General features: G+C 38.7%; 2 protein-coding genes across 6 annotated transcripts in view; both read left to right on the forward strand.

Moving 5' to 3' along the window:
* USP45 (ubiquitin specific peptidase 45) overlaps nucleotides 1-15,143 on the forward strand; it is a 63,075-nt gene extending 47,932 nt beyond the window's left edge. Inside the window, 4 exon segments of the mRNA XM_005871462.2 lie at nucleotides 3,253-3,350; nucleotides 7,636-7,722; nucleotides 10,553-10,706; nucleotides 11,311-15,143. Coding sequence (XP_005871524.1) covers nucleotides 3,253-3,350; nucleotides 7,636-7,722; nucleotides 10,553-10,706; nucleotides 11,311-11,441 — 470 coding nt within the window. The 3' untranslated portion in view covers nucleotides 11,442-15,143.
* Nucleotides 15,144-22,768: 7,625 nt separating this feature from the next.
* The window catches only part of PNISR (PNN-interacting serine/arginine-rich protein), a 26,952-nt gene continuing 23,374 nt past the window's right edge, over nucleotides 22,769-26,346 (forward strand). For 3 of the 5 annotated variants that reach the window (XM_014543920.1, XM_005871463.2, XM_014543919.1), the window contains exon 1: nucleotides 22,770-22,880. The gene's annotated coding sequence lies outside the window, so the exon portion shown is untranslated. Of the gene's footprint in view, nucleotides 22,881-26,346 lie in introns of all 5 variants that reach the window. The other 2 variants (XM_014543921.1, XM_005871464.2) reach the window with 2 other exon arrangements.

Here is a 26,346-nt window from a genome sequence, read left to right on the forward strand (position 1 = left end):
AACAGTAGCAACATTACAGTTATGAAGTAGCAACGAAAATAACAATGAAATTGGGGGTCACCACAACATGAGGAACTGTTAAAGGGTCGCGGCATTAGGAAGATTGAGAACCACTGATCTATACTAATAAAAGGGTGATATGCTAATTAGAGCAGATAGACCGGACGTCTTTTGGACAAAGCCATGGTGGCGGGGGCCAAGGCACAGGTGGTTAGGAGCTATCATGCCGGCAGGGGAGAGCAGTTAGGGATGATCAGGTGGGCAGGGGAGCAGTTAAGGGCATCAGGTCGGCAGGGGAGAGCAGTTAGAGGTGATCAGGCTGGCAGGCAGAGGGGTTAGGGGTGATCAGGCAGGCAGGCAGGTGAGCAGTTAGGAGCCAGCGGTCCCGGATTGCGATGTCCAACTACTGGCAGTCGGACATCCTCCGAGGGGTCCTGGATTGGAGAGGGTGCAGACTGGGCTGAGGGACCCCCCCCCCTTCTGTGCACGAATTTTGTGCACTGGGCCTCTAGTAAGATATAAATTTGAAGGTTTTAAATAATTGTGTATTATAAAACTAACAACGTAATATCTATATTTAGTTGACTGGGAAAAAGGGGGACTCTCAAGAAATTTTCAGTGTACCTCTAGCCTTGACTAAATGGAGAGAATACTCATTCCTGGTGACTAGTTTCATTCAAAATATAGATTTTTTTTTTAATTAACCACCCACTGTCCTCATCCATAGGTGCACGATTTTTGTCCAGTTTCTTCCCGCATCTCCCATTCCCCTTTCCCCGCCAAGAATAGTCAGTCCATTCCCTTTCTATGTCCCTGATTCATTATAATCACCAGTTCATTCTGTACATCAGATTATTTATTCACTTGATTCTTAGATTCACTTGTTGATAGATGCATGTTTGTTGTTCACAATTTGTATCTTTACCTTTTTCTTCTTCCTCTTCTTAAAGGATACCTTTCAGCATTTCGTATAATACTGGTTTAGTGGTGATGAACTCCTTTAGCTTTTCCTTATCTGTGAAGCTCTTTATCTGACCTTCAATTCTGAATGATAGCTTTGCTGGATAAAGTATTCTTGGTTGTAGGTTCTTGGTATTCAGCACTTTGAATATTTCTTGCCATTCCCTTCTGGCCTGCAAAGTTTCTGTTGAGAAATCAGCTGACAGTCGTATGGGTATTCCCTTGTAGGTAATTGAGTCTCTTTCTCTTGCTGCTTTTAAGATTCTCTCTTTGTCTTTTGCTCTTGGCATTTTAATTATGATGTGTCTTGGTGTGGTCCTCTTTGGATTCCTTTTGTTTGGGGTTCTCTGCTCTTCTTGGACCTGTAAGTCCATTTCTTTCACCAGGTGGGGGAAGTTTTCTGCCATTATTTCTTCAAATAGGTTTTCAATATCTTGCTGTCTCTCATCTTCTGGCACCCCTATTATTCTGATGTTTGTACGCTTGAAGCTGTCCCAGAGGCTCCTTACACTATCTTCGTATTTTCGGATTCTTTTTTCATTTTGCTTTTCTGGTTGGGTGTTTTTTGCTTCTTCGCATTTCAAATCTTTGACTTGATTCTTGCGCTCCTCTGGTCTGCTGTTGGGTGTCTGTATAATATTCTTTATTTCAGTCAGTGTATGCTTAATTTCTAGTTGGTTCTTTATCACAACATCGAGGGTCTCATTAGATTTCTTGAGGCTCTCATCAAGTTTATCGGCAGTTTCTAGAAAATTATTGAAAGACCTTAAAAGTGCGTTTTTTAGCTCTATATCCTCCATTTCTGTCATGTTTTTTTGTCTCCGCATTTTTTATGCTTTCTTGGTGCACCCCCTTGTGGTCTTTGTGTGCAGTCTTGTTGTAGTTAAGCCTTAATTGTTGTCGGCAATACTCTAGATTTTTTTTTTAATTCAGGAATTGTGAGGCCAAAAAATCAGGATATGGTTGTCACTGAGGATACTTTGTTTCTTACGGTTCCCAAGAATAGAGGGCACATGGGGAAGCACCAGGGTTTGGCAGGAGGCAAAGACAGCCAAGGGGGAAACTAGGGCAAGCGACTTTATTGTGGTTTCCAAGGGAAGGAGTGGGCAAGGCGTGATAAACAGGTTTAAGACTGACTAGTTTTGAATATTTTAGTGGGCTCTGGGTTATAGGGACTGTTGCTAGTTGTCTAGAACTTGGTCATGATATGATTAGGGCAAGTGGATTGCAGGCTAGGTAAAGGAGGTAGTTGGGTTGTGCATTTTGGATTGGTTGGTTTGCATATGAAAGGCACACTTAATATTCACTAACTCTAGCAATTAGCTCTGGGAGAGGCCCTCCTTCCAGTGTCAGCAAGGCCCCAGTTGTCAAAGCATCAGAAGAAAGATGTGCTTAATACACTAGTAATTAAGAAAATATCTAAATAGGAGAAGGAAGAAATACCAGTTTATATTAACCCAAGTTAAATATGCAATTGATCATATTCAAATCCTATCACAAGTCCTTTCTAACAACCTCTTATTGAAATGCCCCAGTGGTTCCCATATGACCTCTCCTTTCACCGCAATACATGTTGAGCCAATTTTATCATCTGCAGGTGTGTTTGTGGTGGTCTTTGGCTGGAGGGCATTGTCCTAAGTCACTACTAGATCATCTTCTTTCCAGCTTCTAAAATTGTGTTGCAAGTGTCACCTCACCTATTCTTTGTTCATATAAGGGAGTGCCTTTTTAAAAAAATCTTTCATTTTAGTGTTTTTGGAAAGAGTAGAGGTACCCTGTAACCAGAAGTCTAATTTCTCTTTTATTTCTTTTAAAAAAGTCTTGTTTACTGAATTTGCACATAGTATATAATTTGCATACAATAAAACTTATTTTAAGTGTACTAGTACAGTTTAATGAGTTTTGCTAACGTATTCAGTCCTGTAACTACCATCAAGCTATAAAACATTTTCATTGCCCCAAAATGTTTTTTTGTGCTCCTTTGCAGTTAATCTCCTCTCCCATTCCCTAATCCCTGCACTCACTAATCTGATTCTTCTCCCTATAGTTTTGCCTTCTCCAGGATATCATAAAAAATGGAATCATATAATATATAGCCTTCTGTCTCTGGCCTCTTTGCCACTTAGCCTAATGCTTTGAGATTCATCCATATAGCTACACATATTAATAGTCTTTTTTAATATTTAAAAAAATGTGATATGATGCTTCTATATAAATGTTGACTATGTTATGTGGTAGATTCCATTAGTATGAAATGGAATCTTGCAAATAAATTTATTATATTTTATACAGAAAAGAAAGCAGAAGGGATTTATACTAATGCCAGGAAGCAGTTGCTTATTTCTGCTGTTCCAGTTATCCTAATACTCCACCTTAAAAGATTCCATCAGGTAAAAGTTCCTTTCGTAGCACTAGAGTAATTTCCATCAGGTGTTTTATAGAGCCCTAAGTCTTGTAAAATACTGTCAAGGATTAGGCACTAATTTCCTGAATTTAAAAATTTGTCATATGGGATTTACTGCTTTTTCAGCCATAATAGTTTACCAGACTTTTCTAATTAAAATTGTTTATTCACAATGTTTGAAGATTTAGGTGGTAGGAACCCAAATGGCATGTGTGTGTTTGTGTGTGTCAATGGAAAATAAGAATTTTTAAGAACCTTTGGGGGGGCGGGGGAGGAAGGAACACTTAGAAGTAAAGAAATAGCCAAGTGCACACACCTTTCTGAGTTCTCTTGATCCCAGTGAGAGGGCTGTGAGGTCTGGCCATGGCTGACTAGGCCCGAGTACAAAAAGGGCTAGTCCAAGGCAGTCTCCATCACTGTAGGACTCTACAGTGAGAGGGAACCTAAATATTTTTAATGTAGCAGATTTTTCTCCTTTTTTGGTGTATTTTTTTTAAAATATGTTTTTATTTATTTTAGACAAAGAGGAAGGGAGAGGGAGAGAGAAAAACCTCCATGAGAGAGAAACATCGATCTGCTGCCTCCTACACGCCCCCCTACTGGGAATCAAGCCCACAACTCAGGCATGTGCCCTGACCTGGAATGGAACCAGTGACCTCTTGGTGCATGGGATGATGCTCAATCCACTGAGCCACACCGGCCAGTCTGTGTGTGTATTTTTAATTCAATGCCTTGACTCATTTTTATTTTTTTTACATTTGATAAAATGATTTTAACATTCTGGAAGAATGAATAAGTGAAGATACTAAAACATTTTTGCAAAAGTTAGAAGGGGTTTTTAAAATAAAACTACAGTGGGGCCTTGACTTACGAGTGTCCCGACTAACGAGTTTTTCGAGATACTAGCCGTCTCTCAGCCAATTTTTTGCTTTGAGTTGCGAGCTAAAATTCGGGTTACGAGCCAGCTTCAGATACCCCACCGCTAGTTGGCGCAGCGAACGTCACAGTGAACGCCACAACATCAGCCCAGCATCACGTGTCTCATTCGTTCACTTTTGATTTGACATACGAGTAATTTGAGTTACGAGCTCCGTCACGGAACGAATTAAACTCGTAAGTCAAAGCCCCACTGTGTAAGTAAAACAGTATGGTCAGAATTGTCAAATAAAACATGAGTATAATTTAAAGTTCTTTTGTTATGATAATAAAGTAACAGTTGGGAAGGGGGCTGTATTATTTAGTAAAGGACTTAGGAAAGAAAATAGCTGTTGAAGGAAATAAAAGTTTATAGCTACCCTCTATACCATATATCAATACTATTTTCAAAAATATTATTTTTTTTTAATTGTATGAAACAAGTTATCAAAAGACTAAAAGAAAACTTAAGTATAAACCTGATCTCTGATTGGGAAGATTTTCTAAGTATAAAACCCAGGAAAGAAATCTCAAGGGAAAAGATTGGAAGCTTTGATCATATACTAGTATATCTGCAACATTTCAGGTGGGCCACAGATGGGCAAGAAGAGATTTTCCTCTACACTTTCATCCTATCCAAAAATAGATTAGGTTAAGTTCTTGATTTTCTGTAGCCAGGATTCTAGAAACTTAACAGAAATGAAATGGCCGTGGAGAGCAGATGTATCATGTCTCCCTACATCAGAATGCCTAATGGAAGGTGTGTGTCTGTAGTGACCCTGTGTGAGCAAGAGAGGGTCATGCCAGATCTGAGAAGCTAATTGCATGATGTGCCAGTTGTTTTATATATGGTCATTTTATCCCTATTTAGGAACAACTTACAGAAAGCATTCATGCCCTTAAAAGGGAAATATTTACAGACATCTCGGTCTCTTCTTGCTCTCAGGCTAAATGTAATGTTAGCAAAGCCACATTCTTGTTCCCAGGACTGGGAATTTTAGGGAGCAGACTCTATGTCTCTGTTTCTAGTATTTTATTGTCTCTGAAAGCCTATTTCTCTGTAGTAACTTCAGAGCTGTATATGAAACCTCCACAACACGGAAAGGCCAGTTTCAAACAGGAGAGAGATCTTCATCATAAATATGGCAAATGATTAGCATTGTAAATATATAAATAACTCTTAAAAATCAATCGTAAAAATATCAAGACCCTAATAGAAAAATGGTAAAGAACTCGAATTGACAGTTCATAGAAAAAGTAAAGATTCCAAGAAAATATGAAGAAAAAGGTCCATCCTTTCCAGCAAAACAAATACAAAATAAAATGACAGCAGGATTCTTTTTTTATTCTGTTCAAATTGGCCCAGATATGGTCGTGTTAAGGATGCAGTGAGATATAGGCACTTTCTTGTTTCAACAGTAGGGGTGTAAGTTGGACACACCTAGAAAGTAATTTAATAATATAGTTCAAGGATATTGAGGAATGTTTTGAATAAAACATTTTGAACAAAAGTATTACTTTTGACTAAGTAATGCCATTTCTAAGAACCTATTCCAAGGAATTAGAGATATACACAAAAATTTGTATCTTGGTCATTATAGATCATGTCAGCTGTGAGGCCTGGCACAATTGTCCAATATGCAGGATATCATATTTATATTTTAATGACATGGGGAAAATACTTATGATATTCAGTTAAAAGAAAAATTTTAAAAAGGCAGGAGGCTGCATATGCCCAAATATAAGGCAAGGTATTTTCCAAAAGTCATCCCCTAGAAAAAAAGATTCAAGATAGTTACTAGATTTATTGTGGTAGATACTATATAAATATTCCAATAACTGTGTATACCTGAAACTAATATAATATTGTATGTCCACTGTAAGTTAAAAAAAAGTTTAAAGAAGGAAAAGAGATTCATCTTATATTAAATCCCTTTATAGAGTCTTTCCTATTATGGGGTAGCTTCTCAACAGCAACATGCTATCTGGGGAGGACACATTAGACTGAAAGGGTCTCAGGCAGTGCTGGTATTGGATGCTTATGGAGGTCATCTGATGAGAAAAAACACGGCAAAAAAATTGAAAACAGATTAAATAATTACTCCTGGGGAATGAGAAAAAACACGGCAAAAAAATTGAAAACAGGCCGAAACTGGTTTGGCTCAGTGGATAGAGCGTCGGCCTGCGGACTGAGGGGTCCCAGGTTCGATTCCGGTCAAGGGCATGTACCTGAGTTGCGGGCACATCCCCAGTAGGAGATGTGCAGGAGGCAGCTGATCGATGTTTCTCTCTCATCGATGTTTCTAACTCTCTATCTCTCTCCCTTCCTCTCTGTAAAAAATCAATAAAATATATTTAAAAAAAAAAATTGAAAACAGATTAAATAATTACTCCTGGGGCATGACCTCATGATTTCACATCAGATATCAGGTTAAGTCTTCTAAACATCACTTGAAGATACAAATCAGTAAGTGGGTATATTTTGGTAAAAAAATAAGCTTTTTTTCCTTTAAAATGATGTCCTTGGAGTAAGTCATGAAAGCCTTGCATGAAAGGTTGCATCGGTTTTTGTCTACTCATATAATTCAGATTTATGCATTTTCTGATTCCAATAGTTTCTATTTGTGGGTTTCCTATCCAATACCTTTGACTGTCTATCAGCTAGTTTTTAATTATCATTAAATAATGCAAAGTGTACATTTTTTCAAGTACTGCCTTTAGCAATTAAAAATAGAGAAAGGAGTAGAGCTTATTTGACAACAGGAAGGTTCATTTTGATTTATATAATATATAACATTTTCTTTTATTGATAAAATGATTTAAGTATTCAAATTCAGGCTTTTTGTTTTAATGAATGAATATCACTGAATTTTAAAACTGAAAAGGATCTATTCTAAACCATTTATACCCATTTTCTGCCTTGATGTAGATGAGGTAGCCTAGAGTCAAATTAGGTGTTAAGTCAGGGCTAGGACACCAGGCCCCTGACTCTTCAGTTGAATATCTTTTCATGATAGCTTATGAAATAGCTTAGTTTTATCACATTGAATTTATTTTTTCCTAGTGTTGAAAAGCCACAATTTATTTTTCTCTAAGTGTTGAAAAGCCACAGTGAAAGTAATTATTCCCATATTGTTTATAGTAAAAACGCGCATAAAAATATATATTTGCAATAACAGTTCATGAAACCTAATTATAAAATAAAAATTTAGTCATATATCAATTTTGGACTATTTATTAATCATGTTTTTATAGCTATGAAAAAACTTCTAGGATTCCTCTTTTAGTTTTAATTAACAAACAGTAATTTAGATTGAGTTTGTCACATTAAATTTTTTTTTTTTTTGTCTTTTTAGGCTGGATCAAGTCTTCGCAAAGTAAACAGACATGTAGATTTTCCACTTATACTTGATTTAGCACCATTCTGTTCTGCTACTTGTAAGGTGTAGTATATTATTAAAATATTTAATTGACTTGCAAATAATATGCTTAAAGTATTCTATGATTGTTTGTTGTGCCATACTTTTCTTTCTTTTTTTAAAAAACTAAGCTCCTGTTCATGATTACTGGTTAGTAGTCTAGGTTTTGTGGTATATAAGAGAATACTTATTGAACTTAATATTTTTCATATATTGATCAATCAAAACAAAAAATATATATTTTTGACAATAGGATTTTATGATTAGGTAAATCAACAAACACACAAAAAAACTTAAATGCAATTTTTCAGTGAATCCAGTTCATCTGTGGAATATCAGCACTATCTGTCAGTTATTAACACTCAGAATTTGATAATGCGGTAAAAAAAATGAGACTTAACAAGCTCTGTATCAAATTTATGAAAACATATTTTTGAAAGTACCTATTATGGAGAATTTCCAACATAGACGGAAATAGACAAGACAGTATAATGAACCTCTCGCACCCATCACTTAGCCTTAAAACCTCAGATACATGGCCAGTCCTGCCCCATCCACAAACTCATCTAACACCCCTATATTATTTTGAAGCATCATTTCATTCATAAATATTTCACTATGGCTGAACCGGTTTGGCTCAGTGGATAGAGCGTCGGCCTGCGGACTGAAGGGTCCCAGGTTCGATTCCGGTCAAGGGCATGTACCTTGGTTGCGGGCACATCCCCAGTGGGGGGCGTGCAAAAGGCAGCTGATCAATCTCTCTCATCGATGTTTCTAGCTCTCTATCCCTCTCCCTTCTTCTCTGTGGAAAATCAATAAAATATATTTAAAAAAAAATATTTCACTATGTATTTCTAAAAGATAAGAATCACTCCTCCTTTTTAACATAACCACAATACCACTTTCACACTAAACCAAATAAACAATTTCTTCATATCATCTAGAGTCTATATTTCTAATTATATCATAAATGAAAAATCTGAAATGAATTCATATCCAACTAAGGACTACACATTATAATTGGATAATGTCTTTTAGTCTCTTTTAATATACAGTTCCTCTCTCCCATCTCTCTCCCCTTCTCTTCCCTCTTCATAATTTATTTGTTGAAGAAAGTAGACCATCTTTCATGTAGATTCCCATAATTCAGATTTTAATGATTATTCATCTGATTTCAGAGAGGAAGGGAGAGGGTGAGAGAGATAGGAACATCAATGATGAGAGAGAATCATTGATTGGCTGCCTCTTGCATGCCCCCTACTGGGGATCAAGCCTGCAACCCGGGCATGTGCCCTTGACTGGGATCGAACCAGGGACCCTCTAATCCGCAGGCTGATGCTCTATCTACTGAGCCAGACTGGCTAGGGCTATCCTCTTTATTTACTACAAGTAGGCAGTTGGATAGTTGGATCTGGAGAAGCTTGAACAGATTCAGGTTTGATATTCCTTATTTATTTTTTAATTTTTTTCTGGCAAGTGTATTTCATGGCGAGTGTTTAGTCAGGTGGCACAGAATGACAATTGTCTTTTTGTGATAGTGGCCAATGATGCTCAATGTTAGATTCATGAGTTCATTAAGAATTACAGAATGGTGATATTCTAATTTTCTCATTTCTTCTTCATTTATTTACTAGATAACCTCTATATAAAGAGGTATTCCTTTCATCTATTTAGTCATCTTACGGTATAGTTCTTATAGAAAAGACAGGGTAAATGCTCAATTCTTTTCCTGTCTCCCTTTTAAACTAGTTTTCAGAATAATGAATTCACTAGCATTCTCAAACTGTGATCAATTAATTTATCATTATGAGTTCATGGTTTTAAACACATCAGATAAGTTTTAATTTACTACACTTTTCTTTTATTCATGCTCTAATATATGTGTCTAATGTGGCTAATAGTTGGCTACTGAAAGCCACTTCAAATTGGCTTCTGGGTTTTTTTTTACCTTACCCTAGTGGTTCCTCTCTGAATGACTATACCACCAACTGGATATATTCTTCACTTGCTTAATTTTTTTATTTTGATTTTTAGGGACTGTTTTTAAATTCAAAATTCTCAAATTTTGTTTAATAATTACATAAAATATTTACACAGTTCCAAAGTCAAATGTATCAAATGTACAAAGCAAATTTAAACAAGTGTAGCTTTTCTCCATCTGTTTCTTCCCTCCCTTTCTAGATAACCATTGTTAAAAATTATAGTTTATTCTTCTACTAGTTATTTAAAAAATGTAAGTAGATAGGTATGTATATATGGATTTCTCCTCTTAAGTAATCATAACTTATAATATGTATCCTTTTTTCTACCTATTCTTACCATTATATTCTGGAGATTATTTCAAAGCAGTATTTAGAGATAGTCTGGTATTCCACTTTTTAAGCAGCATAACACTCTTGTATGGCTGCATCATAGTTTATTCAACCAGTCCCCAGTTAATGGACATTTGGGCCTCTTCCAATTTTTTGATAATACAAATAATTATGCAGTTAGTCATGTGGTGCATATCTTTTTACATTTTGCTTATGTACCTGTGAGAGAGAGTCCTAGAAACAGGATTGATAAATCCAAGAGTATCACATATGTAATTTAGCTTGATAACATTAAGTATTCCAGCATAGGGGCTGGACCCCTTTGCATTCCCACCGGCAGTGTGTGTGAGTACTCTTCCCCACAGCCCATCCAGCAGAGGATGTTGTGAAGCATTTGCATTTTGTCAGTCTAATATGTGCAGAAAAGCATCTCAGTGTATTTTTAATATGGTGTTCTCTTATGTTAAGCAGGATGTACATTTGACTTAATTTTCCTTACAATAGCATTTCACTAAACATTACTAACTTATTTTTGTCTGAAGAATGTAAGTGCGGGAGAGAAAGTTCTCTATGGCCTGTACGGCATAGTGGAACATAGCGGCTCAATGCGGGGAGGCCACTACACTGCGTATGTGAAAGTGAGAACCCACTCCAGGAAGTTATTGGAACAGATCACTGGAAAGAAAAGTGTACCTGGTATGTTATCCTAAGTTTATTTTATTCTTAAAAACAAATGAATTTATTCTTCCTTTTCTGGAAGAGGCAAGTTATTTCATGGATGACTCATGTGGATTCACTTTATTAATGTTGCGTGAGAAATACATTTAAGAGTACTAGGTAATCTTAAAGAATCTTAAATATCCTAAGACTGTGCCCTTCTAGGTGCTGTAAAGTGGCACAGTTTTTCAAGTTGTCAAGTCATGTACTGCAGTGAGGTGGCATTTTATTTAATAATAACAAAATTTCTGAAGACACCAGGTCTCAGAATATAGTTGGAGTTGAAATTTTGCTAACTTTGCTTATGGATCCGCAAACTAACTTTGTTTTTTGTTTTTTTCTCTTTTAGTGAAAATGATTTTCCTGAAACAATAAATATTTACAAGGCTATCTAATATTTCACTAGATTTTTCAAGTAAAATGATACTATTATTAATGCTTTAAAGAGTTAGTTCATTTAGGAGAAACAGACTATGTAATAAGATCTAGCATTAAATAAATCTAGTTTGTGATATCTTATTGCTTATAATGTAAAGAAAGAACACACTTATTGTAAAAATTATACTTCTTTTTGTTTTGTTAGGTTTGAAAGAACCGGATAGTGAATCGCCAGGCCAGTGGTTCCATGTCAGTGACACTTATGTGCAGGAGGTTCCAGAATCAAGAGCACTTAGTGCACAAGCGTACCTTCTTTTTTATGAAAGAATATTTTAATTAGTTGTTAATTATTAAGGTTAATGATTATTTAGATCACTTTTATTTAAATGCTGCAATGATAGCTATAATATGCAATGTGCCTTTGTAGTCTATTCTCTTCTGTAGGAATAGCATGTCCCTCAAATGCTCCTGAACATTTTTACCATTTGGGTGAATCCTTTTAAAGTAACTTAAATTTAGTCAGTGCTTTCAAATTTATATTTTTTAAATAAACGTAAACACATGTTTTAAAATGTTTGTCCTGGAACAAAACTAGAATTTACAGTAGTAGAGGAAACTCCTTTATGATGTGGCTTATTATTACAAGCATTCAGAAATGATGCTGGCTAAATCAGATCCTTCCTTAAAACTTATCCAGCCCTGGCCGGGTGCTCAGTGGGCTGGAGCATCATCCCATACACCACAAGACTGAGAGTTCGATCCCCGTTTGGCAGCCGATCAATGTTTATTTCTCTTTCTCTCCCTTTCTCTCTCAAATCACACAACAAAACGAAACAGTGTTAGCCAAATGTGAGTCACATACCACCTTTCTGATATATATGTATCTCTTGTGCCGTTATTTACTTAAAATTTTTAACCTTAGTTTTTAACTGTAGCCCCGTTTATGTGCTAGTTGTATTTTCTCTAATAAACCTTAAAATAAATATATAACTATTAAAGAAATATTGTTCATTCCTGTAGCAATTCACTCAAAATCATCTCAGGACTATCCAGTGGTATATGTATGCTGCTGTATGGGAAACATTGCTATCACATACATGTATACAGTTGGCATAGTGATCTTGTCATGTTTTGTATGATTTCAGACATATAGAAAGGTATTGCTGTAACTTCAGTAATATGGATTTGCAATCAATATATTGATTAGCTTATTGCTTTGCTGTTTTGAGAACTAGAAAAATATTGAAATATTTCATCAACATATTATTTGTAACCTACTCATAGTGGAGTTGCAAGTGATTAGGCAAGGTCAAAGTATAATTATAGATAATTGTTACATTCAGAATTGATAATAGAAGTTGTTAATCCATACGAGACCATAGGATATCTTTGAAATATAAATTACCTAATTAAATTTGTAAATGATAATTATATTCTATTATATTTAACAGGGTAGAAAATACCTTTATAATTCTAGATCAGTAAATACAAATCATGGTATTAGGGTTTTGCGATCACTTTGTATTCAGCAAACATCATTAATAAGTTCAAGTGAGTTTAGCTTTTATTTTAATGGGGCATGAAGTTGGCATTTCTGATTTTCTTTTTAAATAATTAAATAGTAAAGATAATATAGTTTTTCCCCTAGAATACAAATTATTAAGCTGTCAAAACTTGGCATGAAAATATTTCCACTGCTTGGGCTTAAATTTTAAAAAATAATCGCTATTTTGGTGTCACTTGATTGAGTCAGAATACATAATTGCGTGGTTCAAGCATCCTAATCATTAGTGCCAACAGACGATGCTACAGGAAGGTGCTGGATAAGTGCCTACTCCCAGTTCTCCTTTGGGGAAGTAAGGAAAAGAATAGTGGCTGGAGATCGTTGTGGAACCATTTAACCACGACTTTGGTTATTTTTAATGTGCGAGTATATAACATTATCAGGGTTACCAGTGCTGCCTTTTGATACATGGATGAATGGAATTGTGATAATGTACAAAATGCAGAACTTAAAGAAGTGTCATGGCACAAATTCTATTTTTAAGCTGTTGCAATTTTAATAGTAGTATTTTTCTTGATTTTTAACAGTAAAACGATGGAAAAATATATATGTTAATCTGCAAACTCAGGTTGTTTGTCTTATAAAAGGTAGTTTAAACAGTGTTTAAATTAGTATTTCTGTTTAATTGTAATCCATTAACATTGAAGAAATCAGTAGCAGAGCAGTGAATTTTTTTTAGAAATACTAGTGAAATCTCTATTCATGTCAGCCAACTTGGTAATGACAATTACCATCCACTCCCCCAAATGTAAATATTGTCACCTCATTTTGCTCCTAGAAAAGATACTACGAAGAGGCATGTACTTTTCATTGGATGGTCACCTGCTTCTTGTATCATTGATAGAAGAAAGAGAGAGAGAGAGAGGGAAGCACAAAGGAAGGGAGAGAAGGAAGGGAAGGGAATGAAAGGAAAGGAAGGGAAAGGAAGAAAGGGGAGAGGAAAGGAAGGAAGGAGAGAGAGCATTCTTTTCTGTTGCCTTTTGGCTTATCCCTTACACAGCTAAAGTCAGAGATGGTGAGTGATAGTTAAGGCCCAGAATCAAGGAAAGTGCCTACTTCCTCCTTTCATTGACAGGATGCCAGAAAATGCATCAGTGCTGTATTTATCAAATGGATATTTTAAGCTTTATTCTGAGTACCAGTGAAAACTGATTCTTTGTTGAGGGAGTGATACATTGTAGCTTCAGAACATTACTTCCGTACTGAAGTACTGCAGTAGTTTTTATGCTTAACTTCACATTTATTCATTATGTATATATTTATTGAACATCCACTATGGGTCAGGCACCTCGCTGACACTATTTTAACATGTTTTAAAATGGAGAGACCTATGTAAGTTTTAGACATTATCCCATAAGTAACATACAAATAGAATACTTTTATTTCCATTTCCATAATGTTAAATGAGCTAATTCTAAAATCTACTTTTTTGTGGTCTGGAATTTATGAATGCTTTTCCAGGTCTGTTGATAATGGAATAAATTTAATTTTGAAACCTAAGAATTTTCGAATTATAGCTCTTGTAACAAGAGAAAGTATTTTAAGTTACACATGGGTCTGCATTAACATTTTTGTTTTTATTTTTAATATTTCCAAAGCACATTTGTAGGGGTACAAAATTATGAAGCTACTAAAATAACGATAGTTTCCAGATGACCTCAGGAAACAGTACAAATAAGTGAGAATGTTTACAGATCTTCAAAACACCAACCATAAGTGCTTGGCCAAATGAATTTAAAAAGTTAAACAGAAATTTTACTAGCTTTATTTAGAAACTGGTTTAGAAGGTATGTCTAATCCCAGTGTCCCCTGTTTTTTCCCTATTTAAAATAAAATTTCGATTGTGCCAATTATGTGAATATTTTTGACATAACCATGTATGTGTCTATATTTAAGATTTTGTCATTTAATATTTTTAAACCTGATGTGAAGACCACCTTTTGGGTGGCTAAAGAGAGTGGTAGATGGTGTCAATTGATACCTGTTTTATTTTAAATGTGCCAACAGAGCTATTTTGCAATATAATATTTAATAGCTCTTAGCTTGCATGTGATTTTACTAAGTGATTTTATACAATAGCTAAATAAAATTTCCTGAAGATTAAGCTGTATAATGTATCACTTTCATCTAATTTTTGTAGTATAAAATAACATCCTGCCTACTTTCCTTAAATTCATATTCATAATTTATTTATCTGCATGTTACCTGATATATAAGCCTAAACCAAATATGTTATGTGCAATAAAATTGAGCATCTATATATAGTGTATAAAGAAAGACTATTTTTAGATATTTAAAATGTTTTGGTTAATGTGAAAATTCATCAATTCAAATCTATTTAAAAGATAGATAACTATATTTTTAATTTTGAGTAGCATTGGGTAATATATCATTCCTACGGTTTTATCTTTTTTTTTTGCAGTGTTTTTAGAAAATAAATAACTTATTGAGTATTATTTTGATGTTCCTGTATAAACATGCATAATAAATATTAAATTCTTATTTACTTTATACTTCAAGATTGGTCCTGGAGTTTTTTGCAGTGCACATTACTGAGTAGAATATTTTATCTATCAACATTGTATTTACTTACTTAGCAAAATTCAAAACATTCTTCATATTTTAGAAATTCATGGTTTCAGAATAAAATATTTTAAATGGGCTACTCTTACTCAGATTTCATTATCTACCAAAGGTAAGTCTTCATCCTTTCAGATGTTTCTGGAAATGTTTGAGTTACTTAGGCAGGATAATTCATTAGGTAATATTTTGTTTAACTGTGTTTAACCTTTTTTGGGTCATATAGCTCTTTGAGATTATGAGGAAAGTTATAGCCCATCTTTCATTTGTTTAATAATTTAGTAAGTATTTATTGAATACCTGCTGTGGTAGTAGGCATTGGGGATACGGCACTGAACACAGGATATAGAAATCTCCAAGAAGGGAGGAAACAGACATCCTAAGAAATGAAGAGTAAGGAAAAGATATATCAAATGGCAAATGAAATGGAGAAAAATCAAGCAACATTACCCATAGAGCCATATAGGAATTAAGGTCCTGCTATTCCCAAAGGGAAACTATGAGTGTTGGGGGAAGAGGAGGGTTTTAATTTGCGAGCCCTCTCCTGTAGAAGATGAGAAGGAAAATTCTCAGAAAAATATATGCACCAGATTTTTCTATGTAATTTTAGAGGTTCATGAATTCCCTGAAAAATGTATTTTCATACATTTTTAAAGTTGCTCTCAAGCAGAAATACCCAAACTGTTTGCATTCCCATTTGTATGTAGATAGGCTGGTTATGCCACAGTGGCAAATTACCAAACATCCCAGTGGCTTAACACAACAAAAGTTTATTTCTCACCCAGGGTCCACTGTGAGTCTTGGCAATTGTAAAGGCAACTATTTTCCAACTGATGACTGTAATCCAGGCTGATTGTGGCTCTATCATTTCAACACCAGGCCTCACACTATGGCAGGGAAAGTGAGCATTAAAATGTCTTGCACCGGCGATTAAATTCTTCATCTTGGAGGTGTCACCAACAACCATTGGCCAGAAGTAGTCACATGTCTCGGCCTAATTGCAAGTAGGGATGGGTAGGAAAGAGTAGGTCTTCCATGGGTTCAGGAAAAAAGTGTGGGAAGAGTCACTAAATACTCAGCTCACTCTTCTTTCTACACATGGAACATGGTGACTCTGTTTTTACGGGATACAGCCTCAAAGTCGCATCCAGCCTGGCCAGTGTTGCTCGGTGGTTGAGCTTTGACCCTTGAACCAAGAGGTCACAGGTTCGGATCCTGGTCAGGGCACATGCTCAGGTTGCAGGCTCCATCCTCAGTGGGGGGCATGCAGGAGGCAGCTCAACAATGATGTTTCATCGATGTTTCTGTCTATCCCTTTCCCTTTCTAAAAATCAAAACATTTAAAAACAAACAAACAAAAAAACACGAAGTCCCATCCAGGCAGTTTTATTTGCTAAGTTCAGGCTCTAGGAGAGCTACATCAGTTCTGGATGTTGCTTCCACTGGTCTGGAGACCCAGGAACCAAAAGGGTCTGCTCTGTTTCCCCATATACTTACTGTACAGGGGTGGAACTGGGGGGACCGTGACCACAATAAATATTCTCATTCAGATGGGGAAGAAGAATAGAAATATTATCAGGGTCTCTTACTCTGGTTATGGGGAATGTCCATTTTGTTCACCAAGAATTCCCTTCTCCATTGTTCTCTGTGACTCCATACTCCACCTTCTGGAAGGATCTTTTATTATCCTCCTTGACTACAACTGAATGGCTGTTGAGGAATATGCCATCCTTGGGAAATACATAGCTTTATTTCAGTCTATTTCCTAGATAATTGGGGAAGTTTTTTTTCGTCTTTTTCTTAAGTTCAAGACAGTCACAAGTTCTTTTAGCCAAGGTTTATAATTTACTAGAAGCCTGGTGCATGGATTTGTGCACAGGTGGGGTCCCTTGGCCTGGCTGGCGATCGGGCCTATCGGGGCGGTCTCGCCCAGTCCCGATTGGGGCCAATCGAGGCCGACCTGGGGGAGGGGCTGTAGGAGGTTGGCTGTGGGAGCGCACTGACCACCAGGGGTCAGATCCTGTGTTGAGCGTTTGGTTGACCAGTCGTAATGGTCGCTTAAGCTTTTATATACAGTGGGGCCTTGACTTACGAGTTTAATTCGTTCCGTGACGGAGCTCATAACTCAGATTACTCGTGTGTCAAATCAACAGTGAACGAGTGAGACACACGATGCTGGGCTGATGTTGTGGCGTTCACTGTGACGTTCGCTGTGCCAACTAGCAGTGGGGTATCTGAAGCTGGCTCGTAACCCGAATTTTAGCTCGCAACTCAAAGCAAAAAATCGGCCGAGAAACGGCTCGTATCTCAAAAAACTCGTTAGTCGGGACACTCGTAAGTCAAGGCCCCACTGTATATAGATTTTTCAGTACAACTCTTAAAGTAGGCCTTTTTCTGCTTCCAGTCAGATTTACATGCCAGTAACCATACCATTTTTTTAAGACAAGTAGTTCTTGGGTTGGCTATATTTCTCTGATTTCCTACTTCCATATCTCTCCTGACTTTTTGGGCAGGTATATTCTGTCTATAAGTTTTAAAGGGAGAGCCATCCTGTTAACCACATTTTCATCTTCAGGCACTTTTTTTTCCAAGTGAGGAAAATAATTAAGGTTCCACACCCTTAATTAATCCATTGAAGTTTTTTTTTTTCCAAAATAAATACGAAGTCTACCCCTTAGTTATGAATTTTGCTGCAAGGCTGAGTTTTAATAATCCTTTGTCACTTAAAGGCTTTCTCAAGTTTATCTCCTACTGCTTGGAGGTGAAAATCACAACCATATGAGGCTCAGAATTTCTGGTCACCTCTTCTTTAGTTTCAGGTTTCACAAATCAACCATTCTTTTTGAGCTCCAGCTTTATAATAAACTTACCAAATGTGTCAAATAGCACCCCACAACACTCTTATTATTCAACTTTTCCCCTTAGTTCGAAACTCACTAGGTACATTTCCTCCCTCCCAGGTTATCGTGAGTTAGAGTGATATCAAATTCACTGCATAATGTGAAGTGCTGTGTTCCTAGCCTCCAGCATTAGCTATGTATACCAACCAACCTCTAAGCCAATGCCACACAGTTTTGGTTCTTTGAGCAGCACCCAACTCCCATTACCAATATCTGTATTTGTCAGGGGAAGCTAGATGTATGCTGTATTACCAAATTACTTCAGAATCTTAGCAGCTTATTCTGTGATCATTGCAGCCTTTTGCTGATTTGGGGCTCTTTCTGGCCACCGTTTCCCATGAAATAACTCAGTGATCCAGACTGAGAGAGAATATACCAACCTGTAGCTACATTATATGAAATACTAGAGGCCCGGTGCATGATATTCGTGCACTGGGGAGGGTGTCCCTCAGCCAGGCCTGCACCCTCTCCAATCCAGGACCCCTCGGGGGATGTCCAACTGCCTCTCGCAATCCAGGACCGCTGGCTCCTAACCACTTGCCTGCCTGCCTGATCGTCCCTAACCCTTTTGCCTGCCTGCCTGATATCCCTAACCACCTATGCCTGCCTGCCTGCCTGATCACCCCTAACTGCTCCCCTGCTGGCCTGATCGCCCCTAACCGCTTCTGCCTTGTCCCGCACCTGGGACCCAGGATTCCCTCCTCCAACTGGTCACAGGCACTCGGACCCGGGCTTCCCTCCCTCTGGCCAGCCGCAGGCACCCAGGACCTGGGCCAGCTTCGCTCGGGCTGGCTGCAGCCACAGGTGCCTGGGACTGTAGGGTGGGCAGCTTGTCCCTCTCCCGGGCCACAGGCGTAGGCACAGCCACTGGCGCCCAGGACTGCGGAGGGGGAGGGGGGTGGTTTGTCCCTCTCCCAGGCCACAGCCTGGCTGGTCCCCATTCCTCTCTCATGAGCTCATTTGTGCCTGGCTGGTCCCCATTCCTTTCTCTCCAGTGTTGAGTATCTGAGCAGTTACAGCATGATGGTGGGAGGGTGTGATGACCATTTGCATATTAGCTCTTTATTATATAGGATATAGCCTTCTTGGTTGATGTTACAGTGCGTCAGGTCCAGAAATGACAGTCATCACTTAAACCACAGGTTATTGGCCAGAACTAATTTGCCAATTCCTCCCTAACTTTAAAAGGACTTAGAAAATTGCTGTCTTCTGTGTGCTGTGTCTATGGAGAATCAGATATGGGTGAACACTAATAATGTCTTACAACATTATAAAAGTGAATTAAATACAGAAGTAGTACAGTAGCTTGAATCACAAAAGATTTTAGGTAAGAATATGCCACTCAGTGAACATACAGTAGTAGGTTTACGTTACTTTCTCCAGTCTGGCCCAAATGCCCATTACCAGTTTGGTTCATTGTTAAATAACCAAAGTAATTATTATTTTATATCCTCCTCATACTTGGTACTAACTTTCTAGGAGATGCTTAAGTAACAACAGTACTTAAGAATTAAAAGTTATAATTTGTAATAATTTGCTTGTAGCATATTAGCTTGAAATAATTCTTATCCTCCATTATATGCTTTATTGTGGTAAAAATATATAATAAAATTTACTATTTTAAGCATTTTAAGTGTATGATTCAGTGGCATTAAGTACATTCACAATGTTCTACAAATACCACCATTCGTTTCTAGAACCCTTTCCTAATCCCATACAGAAACTCTGTACCCATTAAATAACTCCCTATTACCCTTTCCTTCAACTCCCAGCAACCGCTATTCTACTTTCTGTCTCTATGAAGTTGCCGATCCTAGGTACCTCATGTAAGTGAAAATATGCAGTATGTGTCCTTTTGGGTCTGCCTTGATTCACTTAGCATAATCTTTTCAAGGGTCATATGTGTCATAGCATGTCTCAGAATTTCATTCATTTTAAGGCTGAATAATATTCTAGTGCATGTATATACCACAGCTTTAAATGATATTTATTCTTAAATTTCAAAAGGGATGTGATATGGAACTTAACACTGTAAAGGTTTAACTCTTGAGAAGCAGGAATATGTCCCGATTCTTTCTCTTCAATATCTCATCTTATTTAACATGTTTCCATTTTACCTTGAGGATAACTTGTTTCCATAATGCAAAGTAGTAACTTGAACATATCCTCCCCTTGAACTTTCTCCTTCAAACACTTTGCAAACAGGAGAAGTTAAGAAATTTAATTTGTAAAGTCTGCTGATTGTTGGTCATAAGCGAGAGTGTCAGTCAAGACTGGCAAGATGAGGCTGCCCAGCACTTTCTGGTCAAGGTGCACAATGACCAGCCGGCAGCAGATCACACACATGACAGCTGTTCAAACCCTTGGACGCAAAAGCATTCTGAGAAATGCATATATATACATGCCTGATGCCTCCTTAAGATCGTAACGTTACAGGGAAATCCTAGATGACAGTGGTGAGGGAAAGCGAAATGGGAGTGACTGCTGAGGGCAGCTCATGAAACTGGCACGGGGAACAACATTTAGCAGTAAGTGTCCAAAATGATGGGCCCATACTGGGGCCATCGTTCAAAATATTAATTTGATCATTTGACAAAGGGGAAAAAAACGTGGCTCTGCAGTTTGCTGGCCAGTTGGAAAGCACAGATGAAAAAGAAATCTTTCAGAAAATTGCTTCAACTTCACTAGGGAAACAAGAGAACAACTGCATGATGATTATAGGAAGCAGGAACATATGAAAGTTTCACTAGCGATCAGGCTTTACAGAGAAAGAACGTTTTTCTTATTAGAATGTTTCTCAGGCCCTGACCGGTTTGGCTCAGTGGATAGAGCGGCGGCCTGCGGACTGAAGGGTCCCGGGTTCGATTCCGGTTAATGGCATGTACCTTGGTTGCGGGCACATCCCCAGTCCGGGGGTGTGCAGGAGGCAGCTGATTGATGTTTCTAGCTCTCTATCCCTCTCTGTAAAAAATCAATAATATATATATATATTTTAAAAAAGAATGTTTCTCAGAAAAGTAAACTTGGAAAAAAAAACTTGGAAAGTGAAGAAAATCACAGAGCAAAATCAGAGATTAATAAAGTGATTTTTAAACCTGTATCGGTCTTTGTGCAGTGAGTGCGCGCTGAGCGGACATGCGGGGAGGGTGGAGGGCGGCATCCCCAGCGGCACCCCGGCCTCCGCAGCCCGCTGCCCCTGCCGTCGGCGGGCTCTCCCGGGGGAAGCTCTGTCGGGAGAGCCCCTGGGACTTGATCCCGCAGAGGTTTCGCTATGGAGGACGTTATTCCACATCTCACCCAGGAGCATCTTGGTTTCCTGTGTTTTACTAAGGAAGACTAGCTTTCATGTCAATGGCGTCTACATTTACCTCCGTGTAGTCTTGCTACCTTATTCCTACTATCACTTGCATGTCTTTTGCACCATTCTCAATGGAACAGTTTCCAGGGGTGGGCAAACTTTTTGACTCGAGGGCCACAATGGGTTCTTAAACTGGACCGGAGGGCCTGAACAAAAGCATGGATGGAGTGTTTGTGTGAACTAATATAAATTCAAAGTAAACATCATTACATAAAAGGGTACGGTTTTTTTTTTTTTAGTTTTATTCATTTCAAACGGGCCGGATCCGGCCCGCGGGCCATAGTTTGCCCACGGCTGGTTTAGATACTTGGTGCACTTCCTTCGGTCACACACAAGTTTCATTCATTCACTCCCCAGCAAGGCACTTTCCAAGACTTCGTTGAGAAATGGATAGTGTATCTTCGGAACATTTTGGTTTTCCTTGTAACTTGTAGACGCTGGCCTGGAAATCGATACTTTTTATCCCTGGACATTGTTTCAGAGTAAAACAACACGGAGTCCAGGATGCCACTCCAAGAACTGCGCTGCCTGAACCCTTTCTGGGGGCCATCTTGCAGCTGGGAGGTGGAAACTGGACCTCCCCGCCACTTTTCCTTAAAGCTCAGCGGGAAAGAGCGGAACCTCGGGACTTGCTGCGGGAGGTTCCGCTGAGCCCGTGTCCCCGGAAGGGGGCGCGATGTCTCGAGGTAAACAAAAAGTGACCGCTGCGGGGTCGGCTAAGGTCCCCGCCATCGCTACCCTCCAGACGGGCCCCACCGCTACCGTCTGGGCCCTGAGGCGGAGCCCTCGGCGGCGCTGTGAGACCGAAGGCCGCCTTTCGCCAGGAATTCGCGCCAGACCGAGGCCGGCCCGCCGCTCCAGGCGCTCCGAGCCACGGGCCAGTTCTCCAGTTTGACCCTTTGGCCCTTCCGTAGTCTGAAACTAGTGCCGCAAACTCAGCCCCCTTTTCCGAAGCTAAAGTGTTCCTAGGGAAGAACATCCCTCACCCCTGAAGGAGGATCGCGTTGCTAAAGTAAAAAATTGCAGGGCGCACTGCACAGAATACTTAAGTTCTTGGCCGGGCATGGCGCTGGCGACATTTAAGGGGAATGTACAGGAATGTTCGGACACTTCCGCGGCGTGTACCAGAGACCAGGTGGTACTGCCCATAATAAAAATGGCGCGGCAACACGTAAACCGGGCACCGTCTAGTGCTCAAAGACCAGGAGGCAGGAACTGTGCGGCTTCAGATGACAGGCGGATGTTATTACTACTACTTCCGGGTGAGACCACTCGGGCGCCATCTTGTCTTGTTCGGGAAGAAGTAGAAGCAGCGAAAGGGTTGGAGGTATTGCAGGAACGGTGGCGGCAACCGTATTCCGGAATCACAGTGAGTAAGTGGTGGAAAACAATTACGCGTGGGGACTTGCCGGGCCGTTACAAACTTCTTGGTTTCTGTGGCGAAGGTAGCATAACTTAAAACACGTAGGCTGCTTACGCTGCTTGGCGCTACCGCTGGGACCTCATCCCCTTAAAGCCGCGGCGTCTGCCTGACTTGGTGAATCAAACCGGTCCTCTCGATAAAAAGAAAATGTTGCCATGAAGGAGAGTGATCACCACCCCTTTCTCTCAACTATGAGAGTTTTCTTCTCGGATGAGAAGGGACTAATTCTGGGGCTCCTGACCTGCCGTTAAGCACTGCGCGTGCGCAGTGGGAACCCTCTGTGGGGAGCGGGTTGCGAGGGGGGCGGAGGCGGCGGAGGACCCGGACCTGGACCTTTTGCGCTGTGCAGCTCTGACTACGCAGGCGCAGCCAAGGGCAAATGCGTCCTGTTGACTATAATTAGCTTCCTTAGTTTGTAATCTTGTTTTATCCAGTGATGGGCATCATGTATGAAGTTTCACTAGTGGAAGAGGCAGTGTCCAATATTTTAGTTGTATTATCCTGCGGAGGGTATTGTCATCTGAACACCTTGGGCACTTGACAAATTTTGATTATCGATGGTTAGCTCATAAAAGAGCAAAACAACTTGGAATTTCTGATTGGAATGCAGCAAGGCAAAAGCAATAAAAACAGACCAGAACACTTTATAAGGACTCACTCGTGCGACTACTTTGTAAAGCATCCTGGGGCTATTGGGAAAGTAACAACAGTAAGTCAGTTCTTTTCAGATGTTCATGAAACTATATTTAATTATTATTTTTTTTACAAATAGACTTTATTTTTTAGAACAGTTTTTGATTTACAGAAAAAGTGAGCAGATAGTACAGAATTCCCAAGTAATCAACCCAAACCCCCTTTACACAGTTTCTCTTGTTATTAATATACATGAGTATGATACATTTGTTGCACAATTAATGGATACATTATTATTAATGGACACAATGTTGACACATTATTAACTAAAGTCCATGTTTATTCATGTTTCCTAAATTTTAATCCACCGTTCTTTTTTTGTGTCCCAAGACCCCATTTAGGATACCAAATTATTTAGTTATTAGTTATTATGTGTCTTCAGTCTTCTCTTGGTTGTGACCATTTCTCAGGCTTTTCTTGTTTTCAGTGACTGTTACAGGCTGAATTGTATCCCTCCAAAATTCATGTTGAAATTCTAACTTTGGTACCTCAGAATGTGACAGTATCTTACACCCATGTTTCTCTCTCCTTTGTTTCTCTCTCTCTCTCTCCCTCCGAAAACTCTGAAAAGCAATGCAAAGAGATAGTGTCTATAAAGAAATAAAGTGAGGTCACTAGAGTAGGCCCTAACCATTACGATTGGTGTCCTTACAAGAAAAGAAGATTAAGACACAGAGGGGAGAGCATGTAAAGATATAAAATAGTAAGAAGCTAGGAAAATTCCAGGGTTAAGTGGACTAGGTAGGGAAACTAAGACAGATAGTTAAATAGCAGTTTGCAGCCGCCTAGTAAATTCTATCTTCTCTGAATCGTGGACACTTAAGAGTAAATGTACTTCTCTCCAGCCAGAGGGTCAATAGCTTGAATCATCCTACTCAGGGAGACAGATAACAGAAATCCAATTAGTGCAGTTTTCCAACCACACCCAAGGGTAGACAGATTAAGGGAATAAATCTCATTTTGGTGCATCAGCAAAAAGCTGACGAATATTCTATTGATTCTCCCCTAAGACCTCCCCTAAATGTCCAGCCTTTAAAACCTCCTGAAAATGAAGATGATGGGTGCATTCTCCCTCCAAGGAGCACACTCATTCATTCCCTTCCCCTTCCTTCCCCCACAGGCACATATTCCCTAGCCTCTAAGAGACCACATGAGACTTGCAACCAGAGGAGAAATGGTCCTTGTTTCACTGTCCTAAGTGTGTTTTTGCTGCGGTCAATAAATTACTGCTTGCTTTTCTATACTTTGTCTCTTGATTGAAACCTTTCTATCAAGAAGACAAGAACCGAGGTCTCGTCATCTCCCCAGTAACATAGACATAGGGAGGAGTCATTCATCTACAGACTAAGGATATAGACCTCAGAATGAAACTCACCCTGCTGATACTTCGATCTTGGACTTCTAGCCTCCAAAACTATGAGGAAATAAATTTCTGTTATTTAAACTACTTAGTTTGTGGTACTTAGTTATGGCAGGCCTAGCACACTAATACAGTGACCTTGACAGTTTTGAAGAGTACTGGTCAGGTATATTGTAGGATGCCTTGTTGCAATTTGTCTGATGTCTTCCTCATGATAAGATTGGTGGTAGGGGTTTTAGAGAGGAAGATCACAGGCATCCAATCAAGGGTATCCTATATAATAAGGAACTAATATGCCAATTAGACCGGATGGCAGACCAACCTTCTGGAACAACCAGTGTGGGGGGCAGGGGCCATGGGGCCACGTGGCAGCCAGCTATGCTTGCATGAATTTTGTGCATTGGGCCTCTAGTCTATAATAATAAAAATGTAATATGCTAATAGACTGGACGTCCTTCCTGATGAAGCTGGGCTGCAAGGGAAGCCCTGTCCCGGGTGCCTGCCGGTGCGGCAGTTGGGGAAGGAAGGCCTACTCTTGCAGAGTTTCATGCACCAGGCCTCTAGTAGACTATAAAAATGACATCACATTGAGATTGAATTCCGTCATCTGCTTAAAGTAGTGTTTGTCAAGTTACTCTCCCCTATTCACTCCTTTTATACTGTACTTATTAGGAGGAAGTCCCTTTGCAGAGTTCATAATTCAGGAGTGGAGAATATCCACATAATTTATTTGGAATTCTCCATGGGAGATTTGTCTCTTCCTTCCCATTTATTCAATCATTTATTTATATCAGTATGGACTCATAAATATTTGTATCAGTACTATTTTATTTTGTTCAAATTTTTTTCAGTTTTGGATTTCAGGAGCCCTTTCAGTTGGCTGTGTACTTTTGGCCGGCCTTCCTTCCTTCCTTCCTTCCTTCCTTTTTTTTAAAGCACTTTCTTTCTTCTTAGTACTCCAGGCTCATTTTGTATGTCCCCAATCCTAAGAATCGGCTCTTTCTCTAAGGATCCCTGATTCCTTTTATTGTAGAATGGTATTAGAACCAAGATACTATATGTACTTGTTGCTACTGGGATGTTATTACCTTTAGGCTCTCGCTCATTTATTTTTCAGTTATTTTTAAAATATATATATTTTATTGATTTTTTTTTACATATTGTAGAATATTAGAACCAAGATACTATATGTACTTGTTGCTACTGGGATGTTATTACCTTTAGGCTCTCGCTCATTTATTTTTCAGTAGTTTTTAAAATATATATATTTTATTGATTTTTTTTTACAGAGAGGAAGGGAGAGGGATAGAGAGTTAGAAACATCAGTGAGAGAGAAACATCGATCAGCTGCCTCTTGCACACC

This window comes from Myotis brandtii, unplaced genomic scaffold, assembly GCF_000412655.1.
Source record: "Myotis brandtii unplaced genomic scaffold, ASM41265v1 scaffold343, whole genome shotgun sequence".
NCBI classification, from domain to species: domain Eukaryota; kingdom Metazoa; phylum Chordata; class Mammalia; order Chiroptera; family Vespertilionidae; genus Myotis; species Myotis brandtii.